At 41.8% G+C, this 19,864-nt stretch overlaps 1 protein-coding gene across 1 annotated transcript in view; it reads right to left on the bottom strand.

The window, feature by feature from the left end:
* Positions 1 to 8,847: 8,847 nt before the first annotated feature.
* The window catches only part of LOC100662425 (glycine N-acyltransferase-like), a 29,156-nt gene continuing 18,139 nt past the window's right edge, over positions 8,848 to 19,864 (bottom strand). The window contains exons 3-5 of the mRNA XM_003421351.3: positions 12,459 to 12,585; positions 9,991 to 10,162; positions 8,848 to 9,250 (exon numbers count right to left, since the gene is read on the bottom strand). Of these exons, the coding sequence (XP_003421399.1) occupies positions 8,848 to 9,250; positions 9,991 to 10,162; positions 12,459 to 12,585 (702 nt within the window). The remainder of the gene's footprint in view (positions 9,251 to 9,990; positions 10,163 to 12,458; positions 12,586 to 19,864) is intronic.

Here is a 19,864-nt window from a genome sequence, read left to right as displayed (position 1 = left end):
ATGTCATAGCTAAAAACTTCTTTCCAATCTGTAGGTAATCTTTTTAGTCTTTTGGTGAAGTCTTTGGATGTGGATAGGTGTTTGACTTTTAGGAGCTCCGAGTTATCTAATTTCTCTTTTGCTGTTTGCACAGTTCAAGTAATGTTTTATACACTGTTTATGCCATGAATTAAGGCTCCTGACATTGTCCCTAGTTTTTCTTCCATGATCTTTATCACTTTAGATGTTATATTTAGGTCTTTGAGCCATTTTGAGTTGGTTTTTATGGATGGTGTGAGATATGGGTCTTGTTTTATATTTTTGCAGATGGATATCCAGTTATGCCAGCACCATTTGTTCAACAGACTGTCTTTCCCCCACTTAACTGACTTTGGGCCTTTGTCAAATATCAGCTGCTCATATGTGGATGGATTTATGTCTGGATTCTCAATTCTATTCCATTGGTCTATGTTTCTGTTGTTGTATCACCACCAGGCTGTTTTGACTACTGTGGTGGTATAAGAGGTTCTAAAATCAGGTAGTGTGATGCCTCCCACTTTGTTCTTCTTTCCGGGGCCTCTTTCCCTTCCATATGAAGTTGTTGATTTGTTTCTCCATCTCGTTAAAAAATGTCTCTAGTATTTGGATCATGATTGCCTTGTTTCTGTTGAACTTTTTGGGCAGAATAGACATTTTTACAATGTTGAGTCTTCCTACCCATTCACAAGTTATGTTTTTCCACTTATGTACGTCTCTTTTGGTTTCTTGTGGTAGTGTCTTCTAGTTTTCTTTGTATAGGTCTTATAAGTCTCTGATTAGATGTATTCGTAAGTATTTTATCTTCTTAGGGGCTATTGTAAAAGGTATTGATTTGGTGACTTCCTCTTCGTTGCTCTCTTTCTTGGTGTAGAGGAATCCAACTAATTTATGTATATCTTGTATCCTGATACTCTGTTGAACTCTTCTATAGTTTCAGTAGTTTTCTTGAGGATTCTTTAGGTTTTTCTGTGTATAAAATTGTGTCTCTGCAAACAGGGTACTTTTACTACTTCTTTGCCAACGTGGATGCCCTTTTTTTCTTTATCTAGCCTAATAGCTCTGGCTAGGACCTCCAACACAATGTTGAATAAGAGTGGTGATAAAGGGCACCCTTGTCTGCTTCCTGTTCTCAATGGGAAGGTTTCAGTCTCTCTTTGTTTAGGATGATGTTGGCTGTTGACTTTGTATAAATGCCCTTTATAATGTTTAGGAATTTTCCTTCTATTCCTATTTTGCTGAAAGTTTTTATCATGAATGGGTGTTGGACTTTGTCAAATGCGTTTTCTGGATCAATTGATAAGATCATGTGGTTCTTGCCTTTTGTTTCATTTATGTGATGGATTACATTAATTGTTTTTGTAACATTGAACCATCCCTGCATACCTGGTATGAATCCCACTGGGTTGTGGTGAATTTTTTTTTTTAATGATTTTTATTGTGCTTTAAGTGAAAGTTTACAAATCAAGTCAGTCTGTCACATATAAGCTTATATACACCATACTCCATACTCCCACTTACTCTCCCCCTAATGAGTCAGCCCACTCCCTCCTTCCAGTCTCTCCTTTTGTGACAATTTTGCCAGTTTCTTACCCTCTCTACCCTCCTATCTCCCCTCCAGACAGGAGATGCCAACCCAGTCTCAAGTGTCCACCTGATACAAGTAGCTCACTCTTCGTCAGCATCTCTCTCCAACCTATTGTCCAGTCCCTTCCATGTCTGATGAGTTGTCTTCGGGAGTGGTTCCTGTCCTGGGCCAACAGAAGGTTTGGGGACCATGATCGCCGAGATTCCTCTAGTCTCAGGCAGATCCTTAAGTTTGGTCTTTTGATGAGAATTTGGGGTCTGCATCCCACTGTTCTCTTGCTCCCTCAGGAGTTCTCTATTGTGCTCCCTGTCAGGGCAGTCATCGGTTGTGGCCGGGCACCATCAAGTTCTTCTGGTCTCAGGATGATGTCAGTCTCTGGTCCATGTGGCCCTTTCTGTCTCTTGGGCTCATAGTTATCGTGTGACCTTCGTTCTCCTTTGATCCAGGTGGGTTGAGACCAAGTGTTGCATCTTAGATGGCCGCTTGTTAGCAATTAAGACCCCAGATGCCACATTTCAAAGTGGGATGCTGAATGTTTTCATAATTGAATTATTTTGCCAATTGACTTAGAAGTCCCCTTAAGCCGTAGTCCCCAAACCCCTGCCCTTGCTCCCCTGAACTTTGAAGCATTGAGTTTATCCCGGAAACTTCTTTGCTTTTGGTCCAGTCCAGTTGAGCTGACCTTCCGTGTATTGAGTATTGTCCTTCCCTTCACCTAAAGTAGTTCTTATCTATGAATTAATCAGTAAATAACCCTATCCCACCCTCCTTCCCTCCCCACCTTGTAACCACAAAAGTATGTGTTCTTCTCAGCTTATACTCTTTTTCAAGATCTTATAATAGTGGTCTTATACAATATTTGTCCTTTTGCCTCTATTTTCACTCAGCATAACGCGTTCCACGTTCCTCCATGTTATGAAATGTTTCACAGATTTGTCACTGTTCTTTATTGTTGCATAGTATTCCATTGTGTTACTATACCAGAATTTATTTAACCATTCATCCGTTGATGGACACCTTGGTTGCTTCCAGCTTTTTGCTATTGTAAACAGAGCTGTAATAAACATGGATGTGCATATATCTGTTCATGTAAAGGCTCTTATTTCTCTAGGGTATATTCCGAGGAGTGGGATTTCTGGGTTGTATGGTAGTTCTATTTCTAACTTTTTAAGAAAACGCCAGATAGATTTCCAAAGTGGTTGTACCATTTGACATTCCCACCAGCAGTGTATAAGAGTTCCAATCTCTCCGCTGCCTCTCCAGCACTTATTGTTTTGTGTTTTTTGGATTAATGCCAGCCTTGTTGGAGTGAGATGGAATCTCATCGTAGTTTTAATTTGCATTTCTCTAATGGCTAATGATCGTGAGCATTTTCTCATGTATCTGTTAGCTGCATGAATATCTTCTTTAGTGAAGTGTGTGTTCATATCCTTTGCCCACTTTTTGATTGGGTTGTTTGTCTTTTGTGGTTGAGTTTTAACAGAATCGTATAGATTTTAGAGATCAGGCACCGGTCGGAGATGTCAGAGCTGAAAATTCTTTCCCAGTCTGTAGGTGGTCTTTTTACTCTTTTGGTGAAGTCTTTAGATGAGCATAGGTGTTTGATTTTTAGGAGTTCCCAGTTATCTGGCTTCTCTTCATCATTTTTGGTAATGTTTTGTATTCTGTTTATGCCTTGTATTAGGGCTTCTTACATTGTCCCTATATTTTCTTCCATGATCTTTATCGTTTTAGTCTTTATGTTTAGGTCTTTGATCCTCTTGGAGTTAGTTTTTGTGCATGGTGTGAGGTATGGGTCCTGTTTCATTTTTTTCCAAATGGATATCCAGTTATGCCAGCACCATTTGTTAAAAAGTGTATCTTTTCCCCAGTGAACTGACACTGGGCCTTTGTCAATTATCAGCTGCTCATATGTGAATGGGTTTATATCTGGGTTCTCAATTCTGTTCCAGTGGTCTATGTGCTTGTTGTTGTATCAGTACCAGGCTGTTTTGACTACTGTGGCTGTAGAAAAGCTTCTAAAATCAGGTAGAGTGAGGCCTCCCACTTTCTTCTTCTTTTTCAGTAATGCTTCACTTATCCGGGGCTTCTTTCCCTTCCATAGGAAGTTGGTGATTTGTTTCTCCATCACATTAAAAATGTCAGTGGAATTTGGATCGGAAGTACATTGTATGTATAGATGGCTTTTGGTAGAACAGACATTTTTACGGTGTTAAGACTTCCTATCCATGAGCAAGTATGTTTTTCCACTTATGGAGGTCCTTTTTAGTTTCTTGCACTAGTACTTTGTAGTTTTCTTTGTATAGGTCTTTTACATCCTCGGTAAGATTTATTCCTAAGTATTTTATCTTCTTGGGGGCTACTGTGAATGGTATTGATTTGGTGATTTCCTCTTCGATGTTCTTTTTGTTGATGGAGAGGAATCCAAGGAGGATTTTTGTATGTTTATCTTATAACCTGAGACTCTGCCAAACTCTTCTATTAGTTTCAGTAGTGTTCTGGAGGATTCCTTGGGGTTTTCTGTGTATAAGATCATGTCATCTGCAAATAGAGATAATTTTACTGCCTCTTTGCCAATCCGGATGCCCTTTATTTCTTTGTCTAGCCAGATTGCTCTGGATAGGACCTCTAGCACAAAGTTGAATAAGAGTGGTGATAAAGGGCATCCTGAAGTATTTTTTTGGTATGCTGTTGCATTCTATTGGCTAGAATATTGTTGAGGATATTTGTCTGTAATTTTCTTTTTCTGTGGAGCCTTTACCAGGTTTTGGTATCAGGTTTATGCTGGCTTCATAGAATGAGTTTGGGAGTATTCCATCCTTTTCTATGCTCTGAAATACCTTTAGTAGTAGTGCTGTTTACTCTTCTCTGAAAGTTTGGTAGAATTCTCCAGTGAAGCTGTTAGGGCCAGGGCTTCTCTTCGTTGGGAGTTTTTTGAATACTTTTTCAATCCTTCCTTTTGTTATAGGTTTATTTAGTTGTTCTGTCTATGTTTATGTTAGTTTAGGTAGGTCGTGTGTTTCTAGAAATCTGTCCATTTCTTCTAGGTTTTCAAATTTGTTAGAGTACAACTTTTCATCGTACTCTGTTATGATTCTTTTAATTTCGGTTGGGTCTGTTGTGATATCACCCATCTCGTTTCTTATTTGGGTTATTTGCTTCGTCTCCTGTTTTTCTTTTGTCCTTCTGGCCAGTGTTTTATGGATTGTATTAATGTTTCAAAGTGCCAGCTTTTGGTCTTGTTAACTCTTTCAGTTGTTTTTCTGTTCTCTGTTTCTTTTAATTCTGCTGTAATTTTTATTATTTGCTTTCTTCTGGTATCTGAAGATTTCTTTTGTTGCTCTCTTTCTATTTGTTCAAGTCGTAGAAATAATTTGTTCTTTGATTTTGGCCCCTTCTTCTTTTTGTATGCATGCATTTATCGATCTAAATTGACTTCTGAGCACTGCTTTGGCTCTGTCCCAAAGTTCTGATAGGAAGTGTTCTCTTGGATTCTATGAATTTCTTTATTCCATCCTTAATTTGTTCCATAATCCAGTCGTTTTTGAGCAAAGTGTTGTCAGTTTCCATGTGTTTGTTTTCTTTTCCCTGATTTTTCTGTTATATTGCCTTCTACTTTTCTGGTCAGAGAAGGTGCTTTGTAATATTTTCATATTTTGGATTCTGTTAAGGCTTGCTCTATGTCCTAATATGTGGTCTATTCTACACAATGTTCCCTGTGCATTGCAAAGGAAAGTATACTTGGATGCTGTTGGGTACAGTGTTCTGTATATGTCTATGAGGTCAAGTTGGCTGATTGTGGTATTTAGATCTTTTGTGTCTTTACTGAGCTTCTTTCTGGATGTTCTGTCCTTCACTGAGAGTGGTGTGTTGAAGTCTCCTACAATTATTGTGGAGCTATATAGCTTACTTTTCAATGCTTTTCAAGTTTGTTTTATGTATTTTGAAGCCTTGTCGCTGAGTGCAGAAATATTTAATATGGTAATATTCCCCTGGTATATTTTCCTTTTAATCATTTTATAGTGTCCTTCCTTATCATTTGCTGTAGATTTAAGTTTCAATTCTGTTTTGTCAGAAATTAGTATAGCCACTCTTGCTCTTTTTTTGATTGTTGTTTGGTTGATATATTTTTTCCCATCCTTTGAGTTTTAGTTTGTTTGTGTCTTTAAGTCTAAGGTGTGTCTCTTCCAGGCAGCTTATAGATGGATTGTTTTTTTTTTTAGCCATTCTGCAACTCTCTGTCTCTTTATTTGTGCATTTAGTCCATTGACATTCAGCATGATTATAGACAGGTATGAGTTTAGTGCTGTCATTTTGATGCCTTTTTATGTGTATTGTTGACAGTTTCATTTTTCCACTTACTTTTTTGTGCTGAGAAGTTTTTCTTGGTAAATTGTGTGTTCCTGTTTTTCATTGTGGTTGAATTTGTTTTTGCTGAGTGTTTCTGTTTTTCTTGTTTTTTATTTTGAAGTGTAGGATTCTTAGTGTTCTTTGTGGTTGTCTTAACATTTACCCCTATTTTTATAAGTTTAAACCTATAAAGTTACGAATTCTTGATTTCTTTATTTTTACTCATTTCTCATTTAATTCCAGTGTGCCTTCGAATCAATATTTCAGTTAGGGTGCATGGGCAATAAACTTTCTAATTGTATACACTGCACAGCATTCATTAAGTAAAGTTATTTTCTCTTGTTACAAACCATCTCTGGTGTTCTCTAGTCAGCAGGTTACATTTGGGAAATGGTGAAGGGGTGGTTTGCTGTCTGCCTACTATACTGCTTAATGGTGAGTTTTCCTGAGGTGTCCAATTTAGACCTTCATCCAAGAAACATAAAAAGTCCTTAAAGGATGACTTGACCATTGCTGATGCCTGATGCCTGAGTCCCCAGAATATGTACGGGTGGTTGATATTAATTCTGGTACAAAATCCTTCTGGGTCCAATTTATACCATAAACTTGGAACTCTATAACTTGGGTCCAGCTTGTTACCCATTTCTTGCTTTCCTCAGAGAAACAAACAGAATTGCCATGGTGCAAGTGAAAGAAATCAAACAGTGCAGGGCTCTTTGGGTCAAAATGAATAATCCCACTGTTCACTGGCAAGTCCAGAGGTTTTTATTACTTACAGTAATGAGGACAAGATAAATGGAGTAGGGCTTATCAAATGGAGTAGGTTCTCCCAAAAGGTTCTTTTCTAAGGGTGAAATGTTTGGCCACATCCATGCACATCCCTCAATGGGTAAGAGAACAAAGAGGAACTTGGGGCTGGGCTTATATAGATAAACAGGAGAATTGTAGGGCTGAACTGCATGGAAGCAAGAGGAAGGGGAGTAAGAGAAAGGTTCCTTTGTTCAGGTACCAATAGCATAGCAACCCTGGGACCAGGAAAATGTCTTTGTTGAGGCAAAAACTGTGTGGCTGTCCTGTGACCAGCTTCCCCACTAACTACAAGATTAATAGTGCACATTTAAGTAGTTATGGATAGTCATGGAGACAGGAAAGTTACTGTGAGTTCAGACAGGGAGGAAGACTTCTCTGTCAATAAGAACCTGGGAGAGAGAGGTGTGACGCAATTCCCAGCCTCCTTATCAGAGAATGCTCTGAGCCCAAGACTTCAGCTTTGGTGGCCTGGAAACCAAAAGTCACTCCCTTCAGGTTGATTCCGACTCATAGCAACCCCAGAGGGTTTCCATGGCTGTAAATCTCCATTGCAGCAGACTACCACATCTTTCTCTCATGGAGCTACTGTTGGTTTCACACCGCCAACATTTTCATTAGCAGTCAATTGTTTTAACCACTGTGCCAACAGGGCTCCTTAGGTGGCCTGGATGGGAATCATAAAGGCAGATGGCCCACCCAGTACGAATCGTTACATCATCCAAGTGCTTTATAATAAAAATATCATCAAGTTAGAATAAGATGTGTCAATAAATGACCATAGCTTATAAATTTTACAAAGGATCTTTATTCACTGCTATGTTCCAAATGCATCAAACACAGCCTGGCACATACTAAATGATCAATTAATATTTATAGTTGTTGTTGAAATGAGGAAAATTATGGAGAATTTAACATATTCAGATTGGTGCTGCCAGCAAGGAGAAACCTAAATCTGGAAATCTAAATCAAGAGTTATGACAACGTGGGCCCTCTTGGATCTTGCCATTTCCAGATTTGGGAATTCTCCTCAAGAAAATAAGTTTAAGAAAATGGATATAGAAGGAAAAAATGAAGAAGGAAAGGAAGGAGGAAGGAAAGGAGGGAGGAAAGAAGGGAGGGAGGAAGAAAGGAAGGAAGGAAAGAGAAAAATGAAGAAAAGAAGGGATAAAATGACAGAAAACAAACCTCAGTGTTCACCAACAAGCCAAGTAAATGATACTGTATCAGTATGATTAAATATTTTGTCACATTCAAAATGATCAAAAATGATTAAATATTTTGCCACATTCAAAATGATCAAGCTATAGAAATTCTTAGATATTTCTAAGAAATAATATGAAAAATCATTTGGAACACAAGTTTCCGTTGTAACTACAAAAGTAGAATCAATATGCTTAATTAGAGCAGGATGTGAATTTTCATCTATAGTCCTATGGAATAAGATACACTGTATTATTTCTCTACACCAGTGGTTCTCAAAGGATGTCTCTGGACCAGCAATATCAAGATCACTTGGGAACTTGATAGAAATGCAAATTCTTGGGCACTACTCCATATCAACGGAAGCAGAAAATCTGGGGATGGGGCCAAGCAATCTGTGATTTGAAGAAGGCTGCAGGTGATTTTGATGCAGGCCAAGTTTGAAAACCACAACTCGAAACCAGTAGCTCTCAACCAGGGGTGTTTTGCCTCCAGGGGACATTTGGGAATGTGTGGAAATACTTTTGGTTGTCAACTCTGGGAGGGAGGATGTTACTGGCATCTAGTGGGTAGAGGCCAGGGCTGCTGCTGATGAAAGAGTGTTGCAGCAATCCTGGAAATGTGGGGAGCTAAACAAAGTGGAGGCCACTGAAGGAACGTTGAGCCTGCTTCCTACTGAGGAACAAAATGGACGTCTATGAGCTCTTTGAGGGCAGGGACTGTGGCTGTTCTATCTACTATGGATTTCTGCTTCCCCAGAGCCCAAAGAGCTCTCACTCCTTTACCAGTGGGCACAATTTGCTCTTTTTCACCATCCACCCACCTGCTCCTCCAGCTACATCCCCAGCCCCACCCCCCAACACTGTCTATGTTCAGGTCCAGCATCACAGAGGTACACAGTTCCACTGGTTCCAGGTACAGGGCATGATGATATGGTTCAGCTTGTGACTCATCTTTTGCATAGCTATGTTGCTCTTGTCTACGTGAGAATAGATGGGGAAGCCAAGTGTGAGCAGAGCCTGGGTGTGGTAATAGATGATATGGGAGACGAGGCCTTGTTCCCGGTACTCAGGCATAGTACCTGCCATCCTCACCTCTCCCGTCTGATCCATCAAGTTCCAGGACACAGGGGTCCCTTCAGGCCCCAGCAGACAATAGGTAGGGAAGATCCGAATACAGCGTTCAATATGTCTCTGGCTCCTCTCGTTGCCACCGAAGAGCCAAAATTTATTCACTAAAGCAGCATGAGTGACATCCAGTGATGAAGGCTTAAAGAGCTCTTGGTTGCTATGGAGAGGTCAAGAGAAAAGAAAAGCTGATGAGTATGAAGTTTTATCAGGAGCCCTGGTGGTGCACTCAGCTGCTAACTAAAAGATTGGTGGTTCGAATTCACTCAAGAGCTCTTCAGAAAAAAGACTTGGTGATCTGCTTACATAAAGATTACAGCCAGGAAAACCCTCTGGAGCAATTCTACTCGGTCACATGGATTTCTTATGAGTCAGAGTCGACCCAGTAGCAAACAACAGGAGCAACAGTGACATGAATTTTTCTGGTCCCTAGGTGACAAATTGTTTAAGCTTGACTATTAACCTAAAGGCCAGTAATTCAAACCCACTCTGTGTCACCGCAGAACAAAGCCTTAGCAATCAGCTTTCATAAAGATTACAGTCAAGAAAACCCTATCGAGTACAGTTCTCCTCTTAATATTTGGGGTCACCATGGGTCAAAATCCACCTGATGGCAACAAGTTTTATGAAGTTGTACATTTTCTCTTACCTCTATTGTCTTGGGAGACAGAGTAGGTAGAGGAAATAGCAAGTGCAAAGTGCTGGAGTATGGATGAGCATGTGACAATAGAGGAACAGAAAGAAGGCTAGTGTTGTTGGAAGGAACGAGCAGGAAGGACAAGACAGGTTGAAGAGGTAGACAGAGGCCTGATTTGATAGCCTTGAAGAAGAAAGCAGGGAAAGAAGTTGGGGGGCTAGTGAGAGATATGAGTAATGCAGAGTAACTTTTATCACACTCACATGGCTTTGGGTTTGCCAGTCACGGGTGATAAGTTCTTTGCATCCAGCAAAGAAGGAACCAGTTTCCTTAGTGTCTCAGGTGCCATATAGAGGATGCATTGTGTGTGCTTGACCTCGAAGGATTTAGTGGCTGCAAGACTTTGTATCACCTCATTCAGGCTGGACTGTGAACCTAGACAGGATTATAAGGAGAGATGTAATTGCTTAAGTACATTTGAGGGAGAAGCTATCCAGTGGAGTAGGAAGTCCAGTGGAGTAGGAAGTCCAGTGGAGTAGGAAATGTCTTGGATTTAAATTCAGAAAACCATGGTTCTGGGGTTGGTGCTGCTGCTGTGACCTTGGTATTATATATTAAGCATTTGTGCAACTTTCCCTGTCTTACACAAGTGGAAATATGCTGAAGGGTTAATTCAGCCACTGTAATACCATTAGTGGCAGTACCAAGACCAGAACGAAGTTTTCTAGTCTGCATAAAAGAGCTGAGTTATAAAGAAAAAGTAGCCAACATCTCTGGGCACTTACTCTGCTCTCAAAATGGCAAATTTTGGCATTAATAACCCATGATTTGTCCAAACCTTCTGCTATTCGTTTCCTGGGATAGTGCCCTAATGCACTGAGGCTTACTGTGGTCATAAGACTTCCTTTCACCAATGAGCCAAAAGTAAATTTGGTGTTTGGAGAGGCTTTAATGTGCTTGCATGTTGGAGCTTGGCCTCTCTTTTTTGCTGTAGATTACCTGGTAACTAACACCATATGAGTAGGCCTACACTAGGCTACCTGAGAACATACATATAGTAGCCTACATGTGGCCTTATCTCCCTGTCACCACAGCTAAGAGCTGGCACTAACTGACAGCCAGAACCATCGTTCAGACATGTTAGTGATGTCACAGTATAGCAACCAGCCCTTAGTGCACCTACTGCCTGACCACAACTGCATGTGTGAACCAAGGAAAATCAGCAGAAAATCTGACTTGCAAAGCCCAACTGAAATGGTGATTTGCAGATGTAGGAGCTAACCAGTGATTGCAGATTTAACTTTTAGGGTGGTTTTTCTATGCAACAAGGGAAACTGATACATTCAGGTATTGTGCTAAGCTCTTCCCATTCAAGATTTCATTTCACTGAAGTTTTCTGAAAACCAAAGAAAAAGTTAGCTTAACTAGTAAAGAATATCTGCCTTGTATCTATTTTAAAATCTATATATATAGGATCAAATTGTCAACACCAACTGAAATATTGCTTAGGAAACTTAGGTGGCAGTAAGTTTATGTTAATGGGGGAGGAACAACCTGGAAAAGGAGGGTGAGAACTCTTGCACAACTCAAAGAAGGTACTCAATGTCACTGAATTGATACATGTCGAAATTGCTGAATTGGTGTATGCTCATCTGTGCATATTCTCAACAGCAACAACAAAATAAAATATATTATTTTAAAAAGGATTTAATTTCAGCTTTTCAGTGCCCCTATTTTTAGATAAGAACCATGGATGCTAACGAAAAGTTGGCGGTTCTCCCATTCAGCAGCATCACAGGAAAAAGACCTGGTGATCTGTTTCTTTAAGGATTACAACCTAGGAATCCTATGGGACAATTCTATTCTGTCACATGGGGCCACTATGAGTCAGAATCAACTCAACAGCACATAACAATGGCCCAATATGTTTAGGTACTATTATTATCCTCACTTTTATATATGAAGAAATGAGCCTCGGAGAGGGTAAATCACTTGGCTAAGATCACATGGAAACTCTGGTGGTGTAGTGGTTAAGTGCTATGGCTGCTAACCAAAGGGTCAGCAGTACAAATCCATACAGCAAGTTCGGATCACACAGAAAGGAACAGACCTAGGCAGTCTGACTCCAGAGGGCGTGTTCATAACTACAACAGTTATCCTTGGTAAATGGAAGAGTGCTGTATGGTACAGTGAGCTGTTATTGTTATTCCAGGAACAGAAGTCCAGATGGAAACTGCTTTCATGACTAATCACCCTCAGGGATCCTGAATATCTTAGCAAAATATATCATAAGTCATTGGCACCAATCAATTATATTATGGTTCCTTATATGAAACCTGGAGTCCCTGAGTTGTGCAAGTGGTTAACAAATTCAGCTGTTAACTGAAACTTTGGAGGGTCGAGTCCACCCAGAGGTACCTCAGAAGGAAGTCCTTGCAATCTACTTCCAAAAAATCGGCAATCAAAAATCTCACAGAGCACTGCTGTACTCCAACACATATGTAGTTGCCCTGAAATGGAATCGACTCGATGGCAACTGCTATGTGAAACCTATTCTTTACTAGCTTTGAGGACTTTTTTTCCTTTATAGATATAGTAGCTGCTGAGTTAAAAAAAAAATAAAACGGGGAGAGTGAACTGAGAGTCTGCAACTTGTAAGAAGGAGGTATAAGTCGTGGGGGCACTTGCTCAGCACAAAGAAGTGAATCAGCACATATCCCAGGCCTCTTACTTTGGATCTGCAGATGTTGTTTCCAGTTGATGACTTCTAGTGGGTCAAGGAATTTCAGGCAGTTCTTGGGATCCTTGGAGTAGATATGGTAAGTATTGAAGTAGTGATCAAGATCATCTGTCATCTCCTGTTTGCATTGGGAAAAGGGGGATAAATCAAATTCATTCTATTTTACTATTGCAGTGCTGGTTTTTGGAATTTCAGTACACTGTGATAGTTTTTAAGTACTGAAATATTGATATTTTTGTGACTGCATCGCCAATATTTCTGAATCACTTAAATCATGAGATCAAGATCAGAGATTCTGCATCAATTGTTCCCAACCCACCTGGAGCAAAGCAGAATGAAAACACCAAAGACACAAGGAAAATATTAGCCCAAGAGACAAAAGGGGTCACATAAACCAGATACTCCATCAGCCTGGTACCAGAAGAACTAGATGGTACCTGGCTACCCCTGATGACTGCCCTGACAGAGAATAAAACAGAGAGCTCCTGACAGAGCAGGAGAAAAATGTGGTGTAGAATTCAAATTCTAGTAAATAGGGCAGACTTAGTGGTCTGACTGAGACTGGAGGAACCACGGAATACATGGTTCCCAGACTCTCTGTTAATCTAGAACTAAAACCCTTCCTGAAGCCAACTCTTTAGGTAAAGAATAGACTGGACTATAAGACATAAAATACTCATGAAGAGTGTGCTTCTTAGTTGGAGCAGGTACATGAGTCTAAATGGGCAGCTCTTGTCCGGAGGTGAAATGAGAAGACAGAAAGGGATAGGACCTGATTTAATGGACACGGGAAATCCAGGTTGGAAAGGAGGAATGTGTAGTCACATTATAGGAATACCAACTAGGGTCACATAACAATGTAAGTATAAACTTTTGCATGAGAAGCTAACATGATATGTAAACTTTCACCTAAAATACAATAAGAAAAAAGAAGAAGAAAAAGAGATCAGAAATTCAAGTATTAAATTTGTGATGGATCTCAGGGGACATCTGGCTCAATTGGCATAACATAGTTTATAAGGAAAATATTCTACATTCTGAGGCATGGCCAGGATGGCAGAATAGCCAGATGCTTCCTGTGATCCCTCTTACAACAAAGGCCAGAAAAAGCAAGTGAAACAATGATATTTATGACAAGCTAGGAGTCCTGAACATGGAAGGCAAAGTTAGAAAACAGACTGAAGGCAGGGGGAGGGAGAGGGGGTTCGGAAGCAGAGAGGAGTTACTGGACCTGAATCACCAGAATCCCTCAGGCACCTTTCATGGGATCAGCTGTGGTGGGCTGGTAGTGCCATGCCATTCAGCCACAGTTTTCTCAAGGAGAAGCAGCCAGACGCACAGCTTAATGACACCTCCGGAAGCAGAGAAGAATGGCGCTCTTGGCAAAAGCTAAGTATTTGCATATACTTTACCGTGCCCCCAGCCCCCAAGCCGGCTCCAGTGGCTGTTGATTTCCCTGGTCCTGAGACAGGCCCTGTTGAGTGCCTGGAGCCTTCCTCCTGGCCTTGGAGTAGGAATAAATTCACAATTCGGGGAAAAAGATAATTTGCCAGCTCCACTATCAGAGGAGCTCAGGAGAGAAACAGCTCCCATCCAAGTATAAACGGTCCATGTACTTTGAATAACATTCTCCCTGCATGGACCTTTGTGGGCTTATTTCAGGAGAATAGACCCTTGTTGGTGGACTGCAACTGTTTTACCTGTGCCTTGAAGAGGTAGGTGTTTGATATTTGACATTGCTTTGCCTATTAAACAGGTCTTCACCTACCCACATCAGGGGCCTAAGGTCTGGTGGCTCCACTCAGGTCACCCAGCCACCTGCGACAGGGGTCAAAGGATAGCTAGTTACTCCCAGTCCTTACAACCAAAAGCACTGGGTGTCCATGATCTGTCTATGGAATCTACCTACCTGTATGCTGTAAGGAACAGACATGCTTTCATCACAGACATTGGGGGGATGGTTCTAAGCATGCTGCCTTGTTAAGAGCATGAACCCATGGTAGAACCAGATACCGGTACCTACACCAATCACCCCTGCCCCTCTAAGACTTTAGGATAGAGCCTATACCAGACACTTGATGGTCAGCTACATGGACACCTGAGCTGAATTCACACAAAAAAAGTGAATGGACTCCTAGACTAATATACCTGATAACATCTCTAGCCATCTGGTGACAGGATGTCAGAACTTTAAAGGTGAAAATAATTCAGCTAGCTCACTCAAGCAACTCATTTGGGCATATCAAAACAAAACAAAGCAAGAAGCTAGGATATAGTAAGCAAACATAAAATAAACTAATACAATAATTTATTGATTGCTCAGAGACAACAGTCAATATCAAGTCAAATAAAGAAACAGACCATGATCACATCAACAAGCTTTCAAAACAAAGAATCAATGAACCTTCCAGATGAATGTGCCTTCCTTGAATTACTGGATGCAGAATTCAAAAGATTAATATACAAAACTAGTCAAGACATCACAAATGAGATTAGGAAGGAGATGAGGCAAAATGCAGAACAAGTCAAGGAACACACAGATAAAGCAGTTGAAGATATTAAAAAGGTTATTCAAGAACTTAATGAAAAATTTAATAAGCTGCAAGAATCCATAGAGAGACAGCAATCAGAAATTCAGAGGATTAACAATAAATTTACAGAATTAGACAACTCAATAGAAAATCAGAGGAGCAGAATTGAGCAATTGGAAGGCAGAATTGGTGAGCTGAAGATAAAGCACTTGGCACTAATATATTTGAAGAAAAATCAGAAAAAAACTTAAAATAAAAAGAAGAAATCTTAAGAATCATGTGGGACTTTATCAATAGAAATAACCTATGAGTGATTGGAGTACCAGAACAGGGAGGGACAACAGAAAAATACAGAGATAATTGTTGCATATTTGTTAGCAGATAACTTCCCTGATATAGTGAAATATGAGAAGATATCCATCCAAGATGCTCATCGAACTCCACATTAAAAAAAAAAAAAAACACTTAGGTAGGTTTTAAAGGAAAGTCACCAAGACCTATTATAATCAAACTTGCCAAAACCAAAGATAAAGAGAGAATTTTAAGAGCAGCTAGGTATAAATGAAAAGTGGAGAGTCAATAAGAATAAGCTTGGACTACTTGGTAGAAACTATGCAGGCAAGAAGGCAGTGGAATGATTAACATAAAGCATTGAAGGAAAAGAAATGCCAGCCAAGAATCATAAATCCGGAGAGGGGGGCCAAGATGGCGGACTAGGTGGACGCTCCCGCGGATCCCTCTTGCAACAAAGACTCGGAAAAACAAGGGAATCGATCACATACATAACAATCTATGAACTCTGAACAACAAGCACAGACTTAGAGACGGAGGACGAACAAATACGGGCAGACAGCGACTGTTTTCAGAACTAGGAGCCAGCGCACCGGGCAGGTGACCTTCGGAGCTCGATCTGGGGCAGAGCCCAGGGGGGCAGACGGCACAGAAAGGGGGCTCACCCCTTCCCCCCCGAACCCATCCCGGGAGGAAGCCTAGTAGGTTGGCGCGGGCGGCGTAGGGGCGCAGCCAGAGGGAGAAACACCCGGGAGGCAGTGACTGATCTGAGAGGGGGGAGAACAGCCTCCCAGCTGGGGTGCCGTCCCGCCGGGAGTTAGGCGAGAAGCCGACGGGGCGCGCGGGGGGGGGTCAGCTGTGTTTCCCTGGAGTGACCCCAGGGCGGGGCCCACGCATTCGTGCGGGAGGACGCGCACCCAGTCCGCGCGTGTGGCACGGCACACCAGAGGGAGAAATCCCCGGAGGTGTCTGGTCTCAAAACAGGGAAAGCAGCATCCCAGACGGGGAGCCATTCCGCTGCGATCTGGGCACGCGCGCGCACGCGCGGGCGGGGCATGAGCGCGGGGTCCATTTTTATTACCCTGAATTGACCCAGGGGGCGGGACCACCTGGTCGTGCGAGTGACGCCCTCCCAGTTTGCGCGAGAGGTGTGGCACACCGGAAGGAGAAGTCCCCGGGAGGAACTAATTGGTCCCAAAGCGCAGAAAGTAGCGTCCCAGACAGGGTGCCGTCTTGCCGGGGCTTGGGCGAGCGCACGAGCGGGGCGTGAGCGCGGAGTCCATTTTTATTGCCCTGAATTGACCCAGGGGGTGGGCCCACCTGGCCGTGCGGAGGAACTGATTGGTCCCGAAGCGCAGAAAGTAGCGTCCCAGACGGGGTGCCGCCCTGCTGGGGCTTGGGCGTGCGCACGAGCAGGGCGTGAGCGCGGAGTCCATTTTTATTGCCCTGAATTGACCCAGGGGGCGGGCCCACCTGGCCGTGCGGAGGAACTGATTGGTCCCGAAGCGCAGAAAGTAGCGTCCCAGACGGGGTGCCGCCCTGCCGGGGCTTGGGCGTGCGCACGAGCAGGGCGTGAGCGCGGAGTCCATTTTTATTGCCCTGAATTGACCCAGGGGGCGGGCCCACCTGGCCGTGCGGAGGAACTGATTGGTCCCGAAGCGCAGAAAGTAGCGTCCCAGACGGGGTGCCGTCCTGCCGGGGCTTGGGCGCGCGCACGAGCGGGGCGTGAGCACGGAGTCCATTTTTATTGCCCTGAATTGACCCAGGGGGCGGGCCCACCTGGCCGTGCAGGTGACGCCAACCCAGTTCGCGCGAGAGGTGTGGAGCTCCGGAAGGAGAAGTCCCGGGGAGGAAGTGACTGGTTCCCGAACAGGGAAAGCAGCGTCTCAACCCGGAAGTCATCCCGCTGGGATTTGGGCGTGCGCACAGGCGGGGCGTGACCGCGGGATCTAATTATAATCGCCTGAATAGACCCTGGGGGCGGGCCCACCCGTTCGTGCGGGAAACGCCCACCCAGTGCCCACGAGTGGTGCCGCGCACCGGAGGAAGTCCCCAGGAGGAAGGGACTGGTTTCTGAGCAAGGAAAGCAGTGTCCTAGCCAGGGACCCGTCCAGCCCGGATTTTGGCGAACGGGGGCGGAGCGTGAACGTGGTGTTCAGCTCTATATTCTGTGGTGCTACACTCCTAGCTCTCAGATCCCTCCCCCACCCTCCCCAGGCGACCCCATTAACATCCGAATACCCGGAGCCAGAGAGAGAATTCAGATAGGGATCTGACTGCATTTTTTTTTAGCTGACTACTTGGAAAATCTAGTTTCCCAGTGATGGCTCGGAGACAGCAGTCCATATCAAACCACGTAAAGAAACAGACCATGACAGCTTCTCCAACCCCCCAAACAAAAGAATCAAAATCTTTCCCAAATGAAGATACAATCCTGGAATTATCAGATACAGAATATAAAAAACTAATTTACAGAATGCTTAAAGATATCACAAATGAAATTAGGATAAATGCAGAAAAAGCCAAGGAACACACTGATAAAACTGTTGAAGAACTCAAAAAGATTATTCAAGAACATAGTGGAAAAATTAACAAGTTGCAAGAATCCATAGAGAGACAGCATGTAGAAATCCAAAAGATTAACAATAAAATTACAGAATTTGACAAAGCAATAGAAAGTCAGAGGAGCAGACTCGAGCAATTAGAATGTAGACTGGGACTTCTGGAGGACCAGGGAAACAACACCAACATAGCTGAAAAAAAATCAGATAAAAGAATTAAAAAAAATGAAGAAACCCTAAGAATCATGTGGGACTCTATCAAGAAGGATAACTTACGAGTAATTGGAGTCCCAGAACAGGGAGGGGGGACAGAAAACACAGAGAAAATAGTTGAAGAACTCCTGACACAAAACTTCCCTGACATCATGAAAGAAGAAAGGATATCTATCCAAGATGCTCATCGAACCCCATTTAAGATTGATCCAAAAAGAAAAACCCCAAGACATATCATCATCAAACTTGCCAAAACCAAAGACAAACAGAAAATTTTAAAAGCAGCCAGGGAGAAAAGAAAGGTTTCCTTCAAGGGAGAATCAATAAGAATAAGTTCAGACTACTCAGCAGAAACCATGCAGGCAAGAAGGGAATGGGATGACATATACAGAGCACTAAACGAGAAAAACTGCCAACCAAGGATCATATATCCAGCAAAACTCTCTCTGAAATATGAAGGAGAAATTAAGATATTTACAGATAAACACAAGTTTAGAGAATTTGCAAAAACTAAACCAAGACTGCAAGAAATGCTAAAGGAGATTGTTTGGCCTGATGACCAATAATATCAGGTACCAGCACAATACAATGTCACAAAACAGAACGTCCTGATATCAACGCAACTCAAACAGGGAAAGCACAAAAACAAACAAATTAAGACTAATTCTAAAAAATAAATAAATAAACAAAATAATACACACAACAGGAAAACATGGAAATCAATAGATAAACGATCAAAATAATCAAAAAGAGGGACTAAATATAGGAGGCATTGAACTGCCAGATGGAGAGTGATACAAGGCGAAATAGAAGGATACAAGTTAGGTTTTTACTTAGAAAAATAGGGGTAAATAAAAAGGTAACCACAAAAAGGAATATCAATTCCATAACTCAAGAAAAAAGCCAAGAAAAACGTAACGACTCAATAAACACAAAGTTAAACATTATGAAAATGAGGATCTCACAAGCTACTAAGAAAAACGTCTCAGCACAAAAAAGCATGGGGAAAAATGAAATGGCCAACAACACACATGAAAAGGCATCAAAATGACAGCACTAAAAACTTACTTATCTATAATTACGCTGAATGTAAATGGACTAAATGCACCAATAAAGAGACAGAGAGTCACGGACTGGATAAAAAAACACGATCCATCTATATGCTGCCTACAAGAGACACACCTTAGACTTAGAGACACAAACAAACTAAAACTCAAAGGATGGAAAAAAATATATCAAGCAAACAATAAGCAAAAAAGAAGAGGAGTAGCAATATTAATTTCTGACAAAATAGACTTTAGACTTAAATCCGCCACAAAGGATAAAGAAGGACACTATATAATGATAAAAGGGACAATTGATCAGGAAGACATAACCATATTAAATATTTACGCACCTAATGACAGGGCTGCAAGATACATAAATCAAATTTTAACAGAACTGAAAAGTGAGATAGACACCTCCACATATATAGTAGGAGACTTCAACACACCACTTTCGGAGAAGGACAGGACATCCAGTAAGAAGCTCAATAGAGACACGGAAGACCTACTTACAACAATCAACCAACTTGACCTCATTGACTTATACAGAACTCTCCACCCAACTGCTGCAAAATATACTTTTTTTTCTAGCGCACATGGAACATTCTCTAGAATAGACCACATATTAGGGCATAAAACAAATCTTTCCAGAATCCAAAACATCGAAATATTACAAAGCATCTTCTCAGACCACAAGGCAATGAAGCTAGAAATCAATAACAGAAAAACTAGGGAAAAGAAATCAAATACTTGGAAAA

The sequence above is a fragment of the Loxodonta africana genome, chromosome 7 (assembly GCF_030014295.1).
Source record: "Loxodonta africana isolate mLoxAfr1 chromosome 7, mLoxAfr1.hap2, whole genome shotgun sequence".
NCBI classification, from domain to species: Eukaryota; Metazoa; Chordata; class Mammalia; order Proboscidea; family Elephantidae; genus Loxodonta; species Loxodonta africana.
The sequence above is the reverse complement of the archived record's forward strand: the minus strand, read 5'-3'. Positions and strand labels throughout refer to the sequence as shown.